The sequence below is a fragment of the Dermacentor variabilis genome, chromosome 6 (genome assembly GCF_050947875.1).
Source record: "Dermacentor variabilis isolate Ectoservices chromosome 6, ASM5094787v1, whole genome shotgun sequence".
NCBI classification, from domain to species: Eukaryota; Metazoa; Arthropoda; class Arachnida; order Ixodida; family Ixodidae; genus Dermacentor; species Dermacentor variabilis.
Genome location: NC_134573.1, coordinates 35418144 through 35432427, shown reverse-complemented (window position 1 = coordinate 35432427; position 14284 = coordinate 35418144). Strand labels below are relative to the sequence as shown.

The following is a 14284-nucleotide window of genomic DNA, read 5'->3' as shown; positions in this document are numbered from 1 at the left end:
GAAGTACTTAAAACTTCCGTCAACGTTTAAAAAAAATCACTGCTCGGTACTTCCCCAAAATATACGTAAACACAAGTGATATCTTAGTGGAGAAAAGCCGTACACTCACCATATGCAATCATGAATCCGGACACTTTCCTTCCGAACGTTGTCACCGGACGAAGATGAGACGATACTCAGGGTAGCGTATCCCAATCGCTGCCAACCAGTTGTTGCGTTCTCCAGGGTAGGGTACCCCCCGCTGCCATTCAGTTGTGACGCCTGTTTATCGAAGCTCGACCGACGTTCCTATTCGGTAGCGTGGCGTTGTCGGCAGGTTGCAGGCTTACGGTAGACCATGACGATCAGGCAGGGACGGACGACCTCTAGCGTGAAACCTTTATGGTTTATTCAATGGTTGGTGAAACATGTAAAAGAAGAGAATGCAGTGAAAAAGTACATTGCCGGGCCCTTTGAATAGGGCCACTAAAGTCGTAGGCGCCATCTTTCTCACGTCAACATCACGTCACAGGCACTGAGTCTTGCTGTGAATGGGTAGCTGATCACTCTTCGCCGATTAGCTTGCACGGCCCCGCCTCCGCAGGTGGCGACTGGTTGGGGATGAGGCTGTGGATCCATGCTCCCAGGTGAGGTGGTACGGGCTTGCGTCCGCAGGGGACTACCCGCAGGTCTGGTCGGGGATGGGGCTGCTGATTCATGCTCTTAGGTGAGGTGGTACGGGCCTGCTTCCTCTGGCCGCAACCAGCGGGGACTGTTTGGTTCGCGGAAAGTGTTGACAGTTCGTGAAAGGGCGTCTGGTTGTGGATGGGCGATTGATTCATTCTACCACTTGACATCTTCATGGAAGTTTTCCTGCCAAGCTTGACAGTTCATGGAAAGGACTGCTTTCAAGTCGCACACACATAAAGGGGCCTGTAAGCACTGCGGGGCACCAACCAGACCGGCAACCCCACGATACAACCACAACGAATTTTGAATTCACCCTTCGTTTCGATGAGGCATGGTGGTCGAGCATCCTTTTCGCAGAGAGAGAAGTGGTTATTGTGGGGAAGGAGAAAAGGCTAGCGCTATTTTCTGCAACCCATGCGGGAGCACGGAATGCTACACACCAACCGTAACACCATGCAAGTAACGACGGAATTTCTCTAGCGGCCAAATAATGACTAAACACTCTTTCTCTGTAACAGAGTAATTAGCCTCGGCCTTTGTCAGAATTCATCTCGAGTAGGTGATGACATGCTCACCGAACCTCGCTTTTCGTTGCGCGAGTACGGCGCCGAGTCTGACGCCGCTGCCATCGGCGTAGACCTCGGTGGTGGCTGCAGGATCGAAGTGGCGGGGGATGGGTGGCGAGGTTAGCAGGTGGCGTATTATTGTGAAGGCGTCATCGCAGGGAAACGAACAAGTAGAAAGTTCTTTGTTACCACTTAGCAGAGCTGCCAGCGCTGCACTTATGGAGGAGAAATTTTAGATGAAACGCCGTAAACACGAGCATAAACCAAGGAGACTTTGACGCTCCTTTAACTTCTTTGGTTGTGGAAAGTCGGTGACAGCGCGGACCTTGCTGGATCCGGAAGGTGCCGTCTCGCCATACAACATGGCCTAGAATAGTGAGCTCTCGGGCGACGAAACAGCATTTTATTTTACATTGATTTGAAGTCCCGCGTCAGTAAGGCATTTCAGAACGTACTCTAAACTCCTGAGATGTATTCGGAAATTAGCGGAAAAGACAACTAAGTCATCCAGGCAGCAGAGACATGTGTTCCATTTGAGGCTGCATAAATTATTATTCATCATCCTCTCAAAAGGGGCTGGAGCATTACACAGGGCGAAAGACATTACGATTAATTCACATGATCAGTCAGGTGTTACAAATGCTGTTTTTGGTCGGTGAGATGGTGCCAAAGGAGCTTGCCAGTATCAGGAGCGTAAATCCAGTGAAGAAAAAACATCCACTCTCTGCAAACAGTCGTCGGTATTCGACACAGAACCGAATAGAGCCATCCTTTTTCTTAACCAGAACGACCGGTGGCACCCAGGGACCGTTTGAAGGCGGCACAACGCCACTCTTGAGCATGGCAGCAACCTGTTCGTAAATCACACGGCGCTCCGAGGTGGAAACTCGGTAAGGGCGTTGCGGTAGAGGTGCATGATTGCCGGTATCTATCTGGTGAAAAACGGTCGATGTGCGGCCCAAACCGGAAGCATCGCTGTCGAAAGAAGCGCTGAACTTCTGCAGGAGTGCGATAAGCTGGCTTCGTTCTGAAGATGACGCTTCATCTTCGATGGAGCGGTGGAAAGCGTCGAGGTGTGACTGATCAACCGCAGGGTCGCAAGTAAGTAGAAGCGGCAGGAGCGTCAAAGATGCAAAAGGTGTCGACCGGTTGCACGAGGCCTGAAATTCATCATGAAATAAAAGTAAAGGGCAGGCCGTGTAATTGTCGACGACCATTTCCATGACGCCATGGCTGCGAAGAGTAAAGAGAGCAAATGGCAGCGGTGAACATTTGGGGCGGATGAGTACATCATAGGACGTAAAGATAACAGTGCCAGCAGAAATAGCGTATGACACAGGGAAAAGTAGGGAAGAGCACGGAAGGACGGCGTTGTCTTCGGACACAGAGTTTATCACTGGAAGGGCGGTTTTTGATCGTCTCAAGGACTAGAAGAGCAGAAAGTTTGAGTTCGGCGTGACAAAAGTCAATAATGGCGTTATTGTTTGCAAGGAAGTCCCAGTCTAATATATTCTCATGGGAACACGACGGCAGCACGACGAATTCGACGGTATACCGTAGTCCTTGAAAGAAGAGACGAGCAGTACAGGCCGCGAGTGGCGTAATATATTGAGCGTTCGCGGCTCGAAGGGAGAAGTCGGAAAGAGGCGACAAAACCTCTCGTAGTGTGCGGCAGAGTTCGGCGGAAATTACGGATATGGCGGCTTTTGTATCTACAATAGTTCCAGCACGGTGATTTCTTTAACAGACACTTCAATTACGTTGGCTGGAGAGGGACGAGGATTTGGGCATTGCGACGTGGACGCAGTTCGTGCCTCTGCGGCGATAAGTTGTCCTGCGCGGTGGACACGGGACGGCGCCGCATCGGAGAAAGCCAGCGACGACGTGGAGATGGTGAGCGGTGCGGAGACGCGGTTGGGCGATCAGGGGAAAAGGATGAGGTAGGAAGGCTGGAAGGCGAAGCGGAAAACTCAGCGGGGAAAGGTGGCGCTCGCCAGATGTTCGGAAAAAGAAGCATGCAACGACGACAATGGCGCGCCACGTGACCAGCACCACGACAAGCAAAACATATTGGACGGCCATCTATGGTTTCGCCACTGGTCGGGGTAAGGTCCGAGTCATGGTTCAGGAGTGGGAAAATGCTGTCGGTCTGGAAGCGGCATAGATGGCGCCAAAAATGTCGTTGGTCGATGAATAGAGGACGGCAAGAGTGTGTGTGGACGAGATCAAGAAACTGCTTCAGTGTATGTGAAAGGTGCCGTGACTGGTGTCTGCTCACGGGCTGGAGAAACGGCTTGAATACTTGCTCTTGAATGAAGTCAGGGATCATAGGTGGCAAAGCGGGTGGTGGTTCCGGGACAGAAAAGATCAAAGATAGCTGGCAGGCGACCACTGCGTGAACGAACTCCTGAATTTTTATGAACAGAGCAGCATGGTTGTCTTCGGCTCCAAGGCTTGACAGAGACTCGGCGGGCGTGGTGGGACGTCGGGCGCGAAGCCGCTGCCTGCACAAGTCGTCGTAACTCTGACATGATTTTGTCAATTCCATGACAGTGTGAGGATTCTTCGATAATAACATTTAAAACGCGTCGTCCTCAATACGCATCATTATCTGTTTGATCTTCTCCTCTGACATCAACGCGTTCCCCCATTTGGAAAGGTCAACAATGTCCTCAATATAGCTCGTGAAATTCTCTTCGACTTTTTGGGATCGTGTGCGCCAACGTTGTTCTGCGCGAAGGTTTCGTACTGCTAGCCGACCAAAACTTGCGTAAAGCTGGCCTTGAAGACCAACCACAAAGTAAGGTTGGCTTCATGGTTTGGAAAGCATAGTTTCCCAACGTCCGAGAAATAGAATGCGACGTTTTTCAACTTGGTAACATCGTCCCACTGCCTCGCTTACTCGCTCATAGAATGCGACGTTTTTCAACTTGGTAACCTCGTCTCACTGGCTCACTCACTCGCTCATATGAGGCGATCCAACCTTCAACGCCTTTGTCATCTGCGCCGGAGAAGAAAGGGAGATCTTGCTAACGCAGGGCACCGGCACAAACCAGGGTGGGTGGCGCCGTTGGGGGAGTCGGAGGAGTGCAGGCATCGTTGGGCATGATGGGGGGTAGAGTGCGTCTCCGAAGTTCCAGGTTGATCGAAATTCAGCACCTCCACCACTTGCTAAGAGATTTATTAGCAATGCATGCAGGCGATTGCGTAACAGTCACAAGAGTTCTGCCAAGGACAGCAACCACGAACTCATACCAGCGGCGATGCTGCTGAGGCGCAGGCTACTCTTCTTCATTACGCTATATGTTATAAAGGAGATTTATTGGGGTTCGTGGTGACCGCCGGTCCTCGGATGCACCGAGCAGTTCCCGAGCTCGAGCCTCTGCTGCGCGCTTGATGCTGCCGATGCTGCTGACTCTGTGCGCACGTTCGTCATCTTCCTTACAATGGCCCCGCGGAAATAACGGAGCCATCCTGGCGACTTAGTTTTCTGGAAGGACGGTAGAATTGTGATACGGCTTGAGACGCTGAACGTGAACGACTTCGCGGTTACCACGTCGCATGTCGGACGGTAGCGTTAGCGGCTCAACCAGGTAATTAACGGTTGATGTTCTCTCGAGAACGCGGTATGGCCCGTCGTACTTCGGAAGGAGTTTTGAAGCGAGCCCAGGCGTGCGGTGTGGCACTAAGAACCAGACGAGAGCGCCCGGGAGAAAAGTGGAAGTCGAGTTCTGGGCATCGTGAACGGCTTTTTGGCGGTTCTGGTCGTCCGAAGTGAATCGGCGGGCAAGCTGGCGACATTCCTCTGCTTGTCTGGCGGCTTCCGAGATTGGCAGGCATTCGGATGGTTCCGGCCGGTAGGGCAGAATGGTGTCGATGGTGTGCGAAGGATGACGGCCGTAAAGAAGGTAAAAGGGTGAGAATCCGGTAGTGGCCTGTGTCGCGGTGTTGTAGGCGTAGGTGACAAACGGAAGAACTAGGTCCCAATCATTGTGATCAGGTGAGACATACATGGCGAGCATGTCACCAAGAGTTCGATTAAAGCGTTCCGTGGTACCGTTAGTCGGTGGATGATAAACAGTGCATTTAATGAACAACGGCGCATTCAGCAAGCAGCCGTTCGATGACTTCAGATAAGAAGGCGTGGCCTCTGTCGCTTAAAAGTTCACGTGGACCTCCGTGACGAAGGAGAAAACGACGAAGTATGAAATTGGCGACCTCCTGCGCTGTAGCATTTGGTAGAGCAGCACTCTCCGAATACCGGGTTAAGTGGTCTACCGCAATGATTATCCACCTGTCGCCGGCAGGAGTCAACGGAAGTGGCCCGTAGAGATCTATACCCACGCGATCAAAGGGTCGGGATGGGCATTGTAAAGGCTGGAGTTCACCGGCGGAGTTGTGTGGTGGCGCTTTCCGGCGTTGGCACTCATGACAAGAGCGGACGAACTTTCGAACGAAATTGTACATTCCCCGCCAGTAATAGCGGTGTCGAAGTCTTTCGTAGGTCTTGAAGACTCCCGCGTGGCCACACAGAGGGTCGACGAGGAACGAGGAGCAGAGCTCAGATCGCAAGATTCACGGAATGACGAGTAACCAGGTGCGTCCCTCTGGGGCATAGTTGCGTCGATATAGTAGGTGGTCGCGAATCGCAAAATGAGGAACTTGGCGCCGAAGCGTACGTGACGCTGGAACTTTCGACGTATCCGAGAGAAGGTCTAGCAGAGATGCAGTCCAGGGATCATTACGCTGTGCAGCAGCGATAGTGTGAACGTCCAGAGAGAATAATGTACACTTGCAGGTGGAGTCGTCACTGGCCTTCGGGGGAAGCGGCGATCGGGATAGCGCGTCAGTGTCGCAGTGCTTTCGCCCGGAACGGTAAACCACGCGCATGTCGTATTCTTGGATTCGCAATGCCCAGCGGGCAAGGCGGCCCGATGGATCTTTGAGCGTCGACAGCCAACATAGTGCGTTGTGGTCGGTCACTACGTCAAACGATCGGCCGTATAAATATGGGCGAAACTTGCCAAGCGCCCACACAATGGCCAAACACTCCTTTTCTGTAAAGCTGTAATTCGTCTCTGCCTTGGTTAACGTGCGACTCGCGCATGCGACGACGTATTCTGTGTGGCCATGTTGAAGCTGTGCCAACACAGCGCCAAGGCCTACACCGCTTGCATCGGTATGGATTTCGGTTGGCGCTTGAGGGTCAAAATGGCGAAGAATGGGTGGCGTCGTGAGAAGGCGGCGCAAGGTTTTGAAGGCGTCATCACACGCTGGAGACCATGATGGGGGATCTCTGGCGCCGCCAAGGAGCTGCGTGAGAGGCGATATAATTGACGCAAAAGTTCGAACGAATCGCCGGAAGTAAGAGCAGAGGCTGATAAAACTGCGTAGCTCTTTCATAGTGGTAGGTTTTGGGAACGTAGCAACAGCACGTAGCTTCTCGGGATCCGGGCGAATGCCCTCCTTTGACACGACATGGGCTAAAATTGTGAGCTGACGAACAGCAAATCGACACTTCTTCAGGTTAAGGTGCATCCCGGCGTTGGTCACGCAAGTGAGTACGTGCTGGAGGCGGAGCACGTGCGTTGCGAAATCAGGGGCGAACACCACAATGTCGTCAAGATAGCAAAGACAGATTTTCCATCTGAGGCCATGCAGAACATTATCCATCATTCTTTCGAACGTAGCAAGGTGCGTTGCAAAGTCCGAAAGGCATGACGGTGAATTCATACAAGCCGTCTGGTGTAACAAAGGCAGTTTTTGGGCGATCGGCCTCTGCCATCGGAACCTCCCAATAGCCTGATCGCAAATCCAGCGAAGAAAAGAACTCGGCTCCCTGCAAACAGTCCAGAGCATCATCGATGCGTGGTAAGGGGTAGACGTCCTTCAGCGTGATCTTGTTCAACCGTCGAAAATCAACACAGAAGCGGATGGAACCGTCTTTTTTTGTGACGAGGACCACGGGAGAGGCCTATGGGCTTTGGGAAGGTTGCATGACGCCTCGACGGAGCATGTCATCGACCTGGTCTGCAATGACGCGACGTTCTGTAGCGGACACGCGATATGGTCTTTGTCGCAGCGGTGAGTGAGAGCCAATGTCGATGTAATGCTCGACCGTCGATGCACGGCCAAGAGATGTTTGGGCAACGTCGAAAGAATGGCGGAAGTGCTGAAGGACTGCGAGAAGTTCAGATCGCTGCGAGTGCGTCAGATCTTCGGCGATGAATGGGCTGAACGCACCAGTCCATGTTGAGTCGGGTACGGAGAGGGTACTCAGTTCATGGTCGGCAGTAGAAGGCACTTCGTTGAGGACGGAGACAATTCGTGTTGAATCGACCGACTCGACGTAACCAAGGCATTCGCGGCAGAGCAGTGATACGGCGACGAAAGATAATTGGAAATGGGCATCGTGCTGACACCGGCGGCAAGGTCAAGACCTGCAAAGGGCAAAGGAAGCGCTTTTCTGGTAACAAAGTGATGAGAGGGCATGAAGAAGACCGTCCCGTCGGATATGGTACTACAGAAGACTGGTAGGAATGCTGAAGAGCACGGGGGAAGACACGTGTCTTCATTCACGAGAATTTTAGCGGCAGGATGAGCATATATGGAGGCCAGGTCACCAAAGTGAAAAAGTTCAATCTCAGCCCGAGCGCAATGATGATGGCATTGTGGCGTGAGAGAAAATCCCATCCTAGAATAACGGCGTGGGAGCAAGATGAAAGAACTATGAATTCAATCGTGTACAAAACGTCCTGTATGGTCACACGGGCAGTGCAAGCAGCGGTAGGGCAGATGGGTTGAGCACTCGCCGTTCGTAGCGACAATCCAGACAGAGGCGTCGTCACTTTACGAAGCGAACGGCAAAACCTGGCATCCATAACTGAAATAGCGGCACCGGTACCGACGAGGGCGACTGTGGCGACATTTTCGATAAACACATCAATGAAATTGGCAGGTAAAGGAGGAGGACTTCGGCATGTCGACACTTGCGCAGTTCTTGCCTCAGGAACTGCGTGGTCTAGTTTCCCTCTTCGTTAGGGACGGAGGGACGGGTCGTCGACGCATAGGGGAAAGCGATGGGCGACGTGGAGAGGGTGATCGGAGGCGTTCGAAGCGAGGACGGCGATCAGTCTGGGAGCGAAGGCGCATTTGAATCAGGCGGCACATAAGCCGCGTTTACATGAATGCGACAGAATGCGCCAGTAGCGCATCACCTTTCCTAGCGCATCACACGTAATGCGATGCGCCACTGTTTACATGTAGCGCATCACCCTTGGTGCGATGGTGGCGCGCGCGGTGTCGCGCATCGAAAGGCAGAGCAGCGTTGCTTCCGCTTCCGGCGCATCTGCTTCGCGCTCCTTTTTTTTTCTTGGCTCGGCGCCGGCATGCATTGGCGTACCATTTCCGATCAAGATGTTTTCAAATGCAACATTGCGTTTGCGTCTCTTGCTTTTGTTGTGGATGCGGACGAACTTTCACGGCCTTCTCTACACTGTCGCTTGCATACAGCACAGCAACAGCGTCGCCTCCAGATCTGGTTAGCTTACCGCAGGGAGTGCTTGCACGCAGCGGGAGTTGCGACGAGTTTGGCCGTCAACCAGTGGGCTCTTATGCAAGGTGAGAACACATCTTTGCGCTCGTAGGGCTACTAAGAAAGTGCGTTTTAAACAAGCTGAATTCAATTGTTGTTGCCTCACAACTCAGTCTTCGCGGGTTCGTAGGTCAAGCGTGTTGTTGCAGGTAGCGTAAAAGTAGCTTGCCGTGTTGTTATGATGAGTTGAAGTGATCTCTGAGTATTTCAATGCAGGTTGTTTTGTAAGGTGCGTCACGGTTATTAATTTCTTGCCTGAAGCATGTGTGGTGCCATGCATGTACAGTCGTGAGCAAAAGTATGGGGACCAAAGGTGCCGCGAGTTTCAATTTTTGTTTCGCAGCCTGGCTTTTCCGGCGGAAATCAAGTGCGAACGTGTACGCGCGCGTTTTCCCAATACAATGTATTCATCCAATTCCAGGCCGCGTAGCTGCGCTTGAAATATTTAATTTCTGGCTAATGCCGTGGGCCACAAAGTTTTGATCACGACTCTACATTTCATTTCTATTTGTGTTCCTTTTGAAATAACATTACATAGCTTTAGGCAATCATTCTCTTGCTCTGTGGTGCATTCGTTTGGCTTTGTTGAATGCCTGCTGTTATGAGTGTTGCCAGTTAGGTTTGACACTTGATAAGCAGCTCGAAGAGTAACATAGGTTTTATTCTTAAAATGTGCTGGTTTGATATTGCAGTAGTGCTTGTTCCAGCACCAAGGTATACTGTAATGGCTTGTTTATTCTGCAGGAATTTCATCGCAAATGCAAAAGAAGAAGAAAACTGTGTTGATGAAGACGCGTTCTGCAGACTGGTGGGAACGCATTGTTGCAAAAGAGTACACCGATGCTGACTGCAAAGAAAACTTCAGGCTGAGTCGTGGTTCATTCAACCACCTAGTCGAACTGATGGCGCCATTTGTGTCGCCCAAGCAGTACTGTGTGCGACAACCAATTCCATTGGAAAAAAGAGTGGCAATAGCTTTGTATAGTATGGCGAGCTGGTCCGAATACCGAGTCGTTGCAAATCAGTTCGGTGTTCATAAGAGCAGTGTAAAAAATGTGTTTATATGTTGTGCTGTACTCTTGTGGATCGTTACCTCAAACAATTCATAAGACTGCCTTCCAAAGAAGAAGCGGAAGCTATAGCAAGAAATTTCGAAATGAGATGCCACCTGCCACAGATATTCGGGGCCATTGATGGCTCACATATTATTAAGGTGCCCAAGAAGGGTTATCGGGACTTTGTCAATAGGAAGATGTGGACGTCGTATAATATGCAAGCAGTAGTGGATGATCGAGGCCGGTAAGTGTAATCCCAGTGGCATTTGAACCATTTTGAGCCCTTTAAGCTCATTCTATAAGAAGCTTGTCCTTGGTTAAGTGTCATAATTACTATGCATGTCTTGCTTTGCAGTGGTGTAAGGCATTACGAGATTACGATAACTACAGCATCGTAACAGTCGTAATAAATGAACTTCTGTTTTTCAGATTTCGCAGTGTAACATGCAGCGTGCCAGGTAGTGCTGCCGATGCCACCGTTCTTAGGCTGTCTTCTGTGTACCAGAGGAGCGACCAACTGCTACTAAAAGAAGAAAAGGTTTTACAAGGCAGACCACTTCCCTTCATGCTTCTAGGGGATCCACCGTATCCTTCTCTGCCATGGATACTTCAAGGGTACACCTCCTACCACGGACAGCTATCTAGAGAACAGGAATCGTTTAATGTATATCATAGTAGTGGACGCAATGTTGTGGACGTCGTATAATATGCAAGCAGTAGTGGACGATCGAGGCCGGTAAGTGTAATCCCAGTGGCATTTGAACCATTTTCACGCTTTTGGAAGGTTGAAAGGGCGCTGGCGTGTGACCTTGAAGCAAGCTGATATCCACTACAAATTTATGCCTAAAATTATACTTACAGCGTGCATATTGCACAATTTTTGCGAAGAGAGGGGGGACACTGTTGCTGATGTTTGGATGGCAGATGTGAGAGACACTGAGCAAAATGTATTTCAGCAGCCTACAACGAGATCTGTCAACACAAGGTCTGCTTGTGGAGTGCGGGACTTTTTGTGCGATTACTTAGCACATTTTCCACTGCGATCTGCATCGTGGTGAATGGTGTTGGTATATTCACCAACGTGTAATTAAGAGATGTACACTGAAGAACAAGTTTATTTGGCGGTTACGTACATACAGCATCCTCTTTGGTAGTGGGTTCACAAGCCTGAACCCATTGTTCGTGCTCTAAAGTAAAAATTATGTTATCACACGAAAGTGTCCTCTGGCTGGTCTTTTCCTGTGTGGGTGTCGCCGGAAACTTCCACATTTGTAGCCACTCCGGGATAACCTTGCACACTCAACGGGTTTACAGCTTCTTCAGACTGTCCGAACACTGGTGCACGATGACTTGCTGCGGCTTTGCTTCGCTGCGCTGGCTGATTATATTGGTTTGGTACTTGTCCAAAAGCCCATGTGTGATTCTGAAACACTGGCGGAATCGTAAACGTTGGTGATGGCTGCACAAATGCCTGTGGAGACTGACTAATTAGCTGTGCTAGCATACTTTGTGTTCCTTGCAAGAACGAAGCAGTTATTCCTGTCATCGTTTCTTTGAAAGAATCATTGCTTTCTTTCATCAACTGCTTTTGCTGCTCAAACACAAGTTGAGCATGCTCCATGAGCATGTTGGCATTTCTGCTGTGCTGTTTTTGCATGAGCTCAGCAAGCTTCGTTAACTTTCCCCGTATGGGACGTTTTGCTGGTGGCGCAGAACTAGTCGAATCATTGCTTGCTGCACATAATAAAGAGAAAATTGTGAATGACGCAGGCTTCTGGCAGAAATTGTAGAAAATTTAGCTTCTGGGTGGCACAAAGAAAATCTGTTTTTTTTTTCAAGTTAATACCTACAAAATAAAAACAGGTGAGTAGCACATACCAAGCTTATATGATATTACCAATTCATGTATGTATCTAGTCGGGTTGCAGGTGCATGACAGTCATACACTGTTCTTGGCAAGTGGTACATTTGACATTCAAAACTTTCTACTGTGTAAGCATACTGATTTGCAGGCATACAGCAAAACACACTATTGCAATGGACTGTTCAAGTGCGGTTCTACACGAGAAACTAAATGTAATGTAACCCAAGGACAGCTATCAAACCTGCCATTGTGTTTATCTTATACGCACAAGTTGCATGTAAAAACATAATTGAGCAATCCCCGCTTACAAGCTGAACTGCATTGAGGCGAGTGGCCGCTGCTGCGTTCAGTCGACAGGGTCGTGTCGTCAGGTGACTGGGCTCTGCCTTCAGATTCAGGCTGCCAGCCGTCGGCATCACTTCTTTCTGCAATCCAGCATAAAATTATGTTAGCAAGCCAGTAACAAACATTGTTGGCGTGCAATAAATTTTACTGCTACAAATCTTCACATACATTTTGCTAAGAGGGAAACTGCGATCAAAGGTAGAATAACAATCTGTAGATAACTATTGGACCGATGTTAATGAACTTTGTTGCATTTGAGAGGAAGTTGAATTCTAGTGACTGTTGGTAGCAGAATTTCGATTTAGGGCTTGAAGTTTGCAATACAATTTTCAAAAATTGAAAAAGTAGGAAAAACAGAAGCACGAAGTTTACAAATTAATAGCTCTGCATCAAGAATGCATATCGCGGTTCTGTAAACGGCATCCATTACGTCATTCAAAGCGGGCAAATTCGATATGTAAATTAATATCTTACATGAATTTGTTAAGTAGTGCACAATGGTTCTGCAAAAGCTGTACTTCCATATTACTAAATTTTTTTTTAGATTCACGTGTAACTTATTTTTGTCCGCTTTAGATGTACTATGACATACATTGCACAGAATTTTGATATCGTTTTTCATTTATGAGTTACAGTTGCAAACTTGACAATTTCGTTTGTATAATATTTGGGATTTCTGGCAATTTTTAATAAAAAATTGACGGCCCAAATAAAAAACTCGGCACGAACAATCACTATATTTTACGTTTTCCTTTTAAATGCAACAAACGTCGTTAAATTTGGTGCAGTGGTTGGCGAGAAAAGCGAATTCTTTTTTTTTTGCATCTATTTACATAAAAACGCCCGACGCTCTCCAGCTACTCTCAACTCGTTCACCATCGACGTGCGACGCCTGCAACACTGCAGCGCCTGCTGCGCCGCGCCCAGACGTTGCAGCATTCTCACCTACTACAATATTACTCGAAGTCGTTTGGCCGTCGTGCGGCCGCAAACGCTAACCAAACGAGAGCGCCAGTGCGCTGTTACACTGCCGTTGCGGAATGTGTAACAGCCTAGCAGTTAATGAAATGATTTCTTACCTGATGTTTGGCTGTCCTGCGCTTCGCTGACTGCGTCGCTATCCACGTCGTATTCCTGGGCTTCAACCATAGGACGGTGGGATAGGATAGCGCTCATTTCACTGTACCAGCGCCACTTCGACGGCGCCGCACCACTCAGCTTCTGCAACTCTCTTTCCTGTAGTATACACAAAATAACAATATCTTAAGCACAGCCACTAAGCCGGAAACGCCGTCTGCGAGCTCGACGAACTGGGTATAGAAAAAAATAAACAGATATACTTACTTTGTTATACTTCCCCTTCAAATTTTTCCCATGCGTCCTAAGTTGTTGCCACGTCCAAATGTAGCCTAGGCGGCGCATTTCTTCTTCCACACGGACAAAATGGACTTGGTTGCGCTGACGCCGAGAGTCCAGCAGCTCTCCTATTCTCATTTCACTAATGATTGCTAGAAAGGCCGCCGTTTCCTCCGCAGAAAAATACACTCGCGGCGAGCACATTGTGGCGGGATCCTGCGTCTCCATCGGGGCTACCATTTTCTGGCGGATGTTGCTGTGCCGCAGCTCGGCGAGGGCAGCAGGTCCGCAGCAAATTCCGTTCTCATAATTCCTAATGCGATGCGACCGCGTTTACATGCATTCCGAAAGTCGACTTACTCGTCTCAATCCACCCCTGCCTGGCGCATTAATGTGACGCGCTTTCCTGGCGCATTAGCCCAGTTTACATAAATGCGATGCGCTAGAAAGTTGATGTGATGCGATGCGATGCGCCAGTTGTCGAATTCATGTAAACGCGGCTATAGGGCGCTCGGCGATCGTCATCGAACGCCTGCGATTGGCGGCGGCAGAACCTTGCGACATGACCGGGACATCTACATGCGAAGCATATAGGGCGATTGTCCGGCATACGCCATGGGTTAGTGATGGCAGTGGTGTTCCAGGGGTTGGGAGGGGGAGGGCGGTGCACAGGCTCCTGGAAGCGACGCACGGGCACAGTGCGAGGGGCCATTGCAGCAAATGTAGCATAAGTGACTGGTGTAGTCACAACATCCTGCTGGTGAACAGCCGGCAGCGCTTCTGCGACCTCTTCATGGATCACGTTACGGAGATGAGACGGTAAAGTGCTAGCAGA

The 14284-nt window shown here is 49.7% G+C and overlaps 1 protein-coding gene across 1 annotated transcript; it reads right to left on the bottom strand.

The window, feature by feature from the left end:
- Positions 1 to 542: 542 nt before the first annotated feature.
- On the bottom strand, positions 543 to 13682 carry LOC142586092 (uncharacterized). The gene is made up of 6 exons (XM_075697350.1): positions 13438 to 13682; positions 13173 to 13329; positions 12017 to 12173; positions 3514 to 3739; positions 1245 to 1319; positions 543 to 731 (listed from the first exon to the last, which is right to left on the bottom strand). The coding sequence occupies exons 1-6, from the start codon at positions 13675 to 13677 to the stop codon at positions 543 to 545; spliced, it is 1044 nt and encodes a 347-aa protein (XP_075553465.1). The 5' UTR covers positions 13678 to 13682.
- Positions 13683 to 14284: the final 602 nt, after the last annotated feature.

Excerpts from the sequence above, each read along its gene's own strand:
- LOC142586092 (XM_075697350.1), bottom strand. The coding sequence starts at position 13,677 with ATGGAGACGCAGGATCCCGCCACAATGTGCTCGCCGCGAGTGTATTTT. Across the intron at positions 13,330-13,437 it reads TGAAGGGGAAGTATAACAAA|GAAAGAGAGTTGCAGAAGCT; the intron begins GTAAGTATATCT and ends TGTATACTACAG. Across the intron at positions 732-1,244 it reads GCAACGAAAAGCGAGGTTCG|AGGAAGCAGGCCCGTACCAC; the intron begins GTGAGCATGTCA and ends GGTTGCGGCCAG.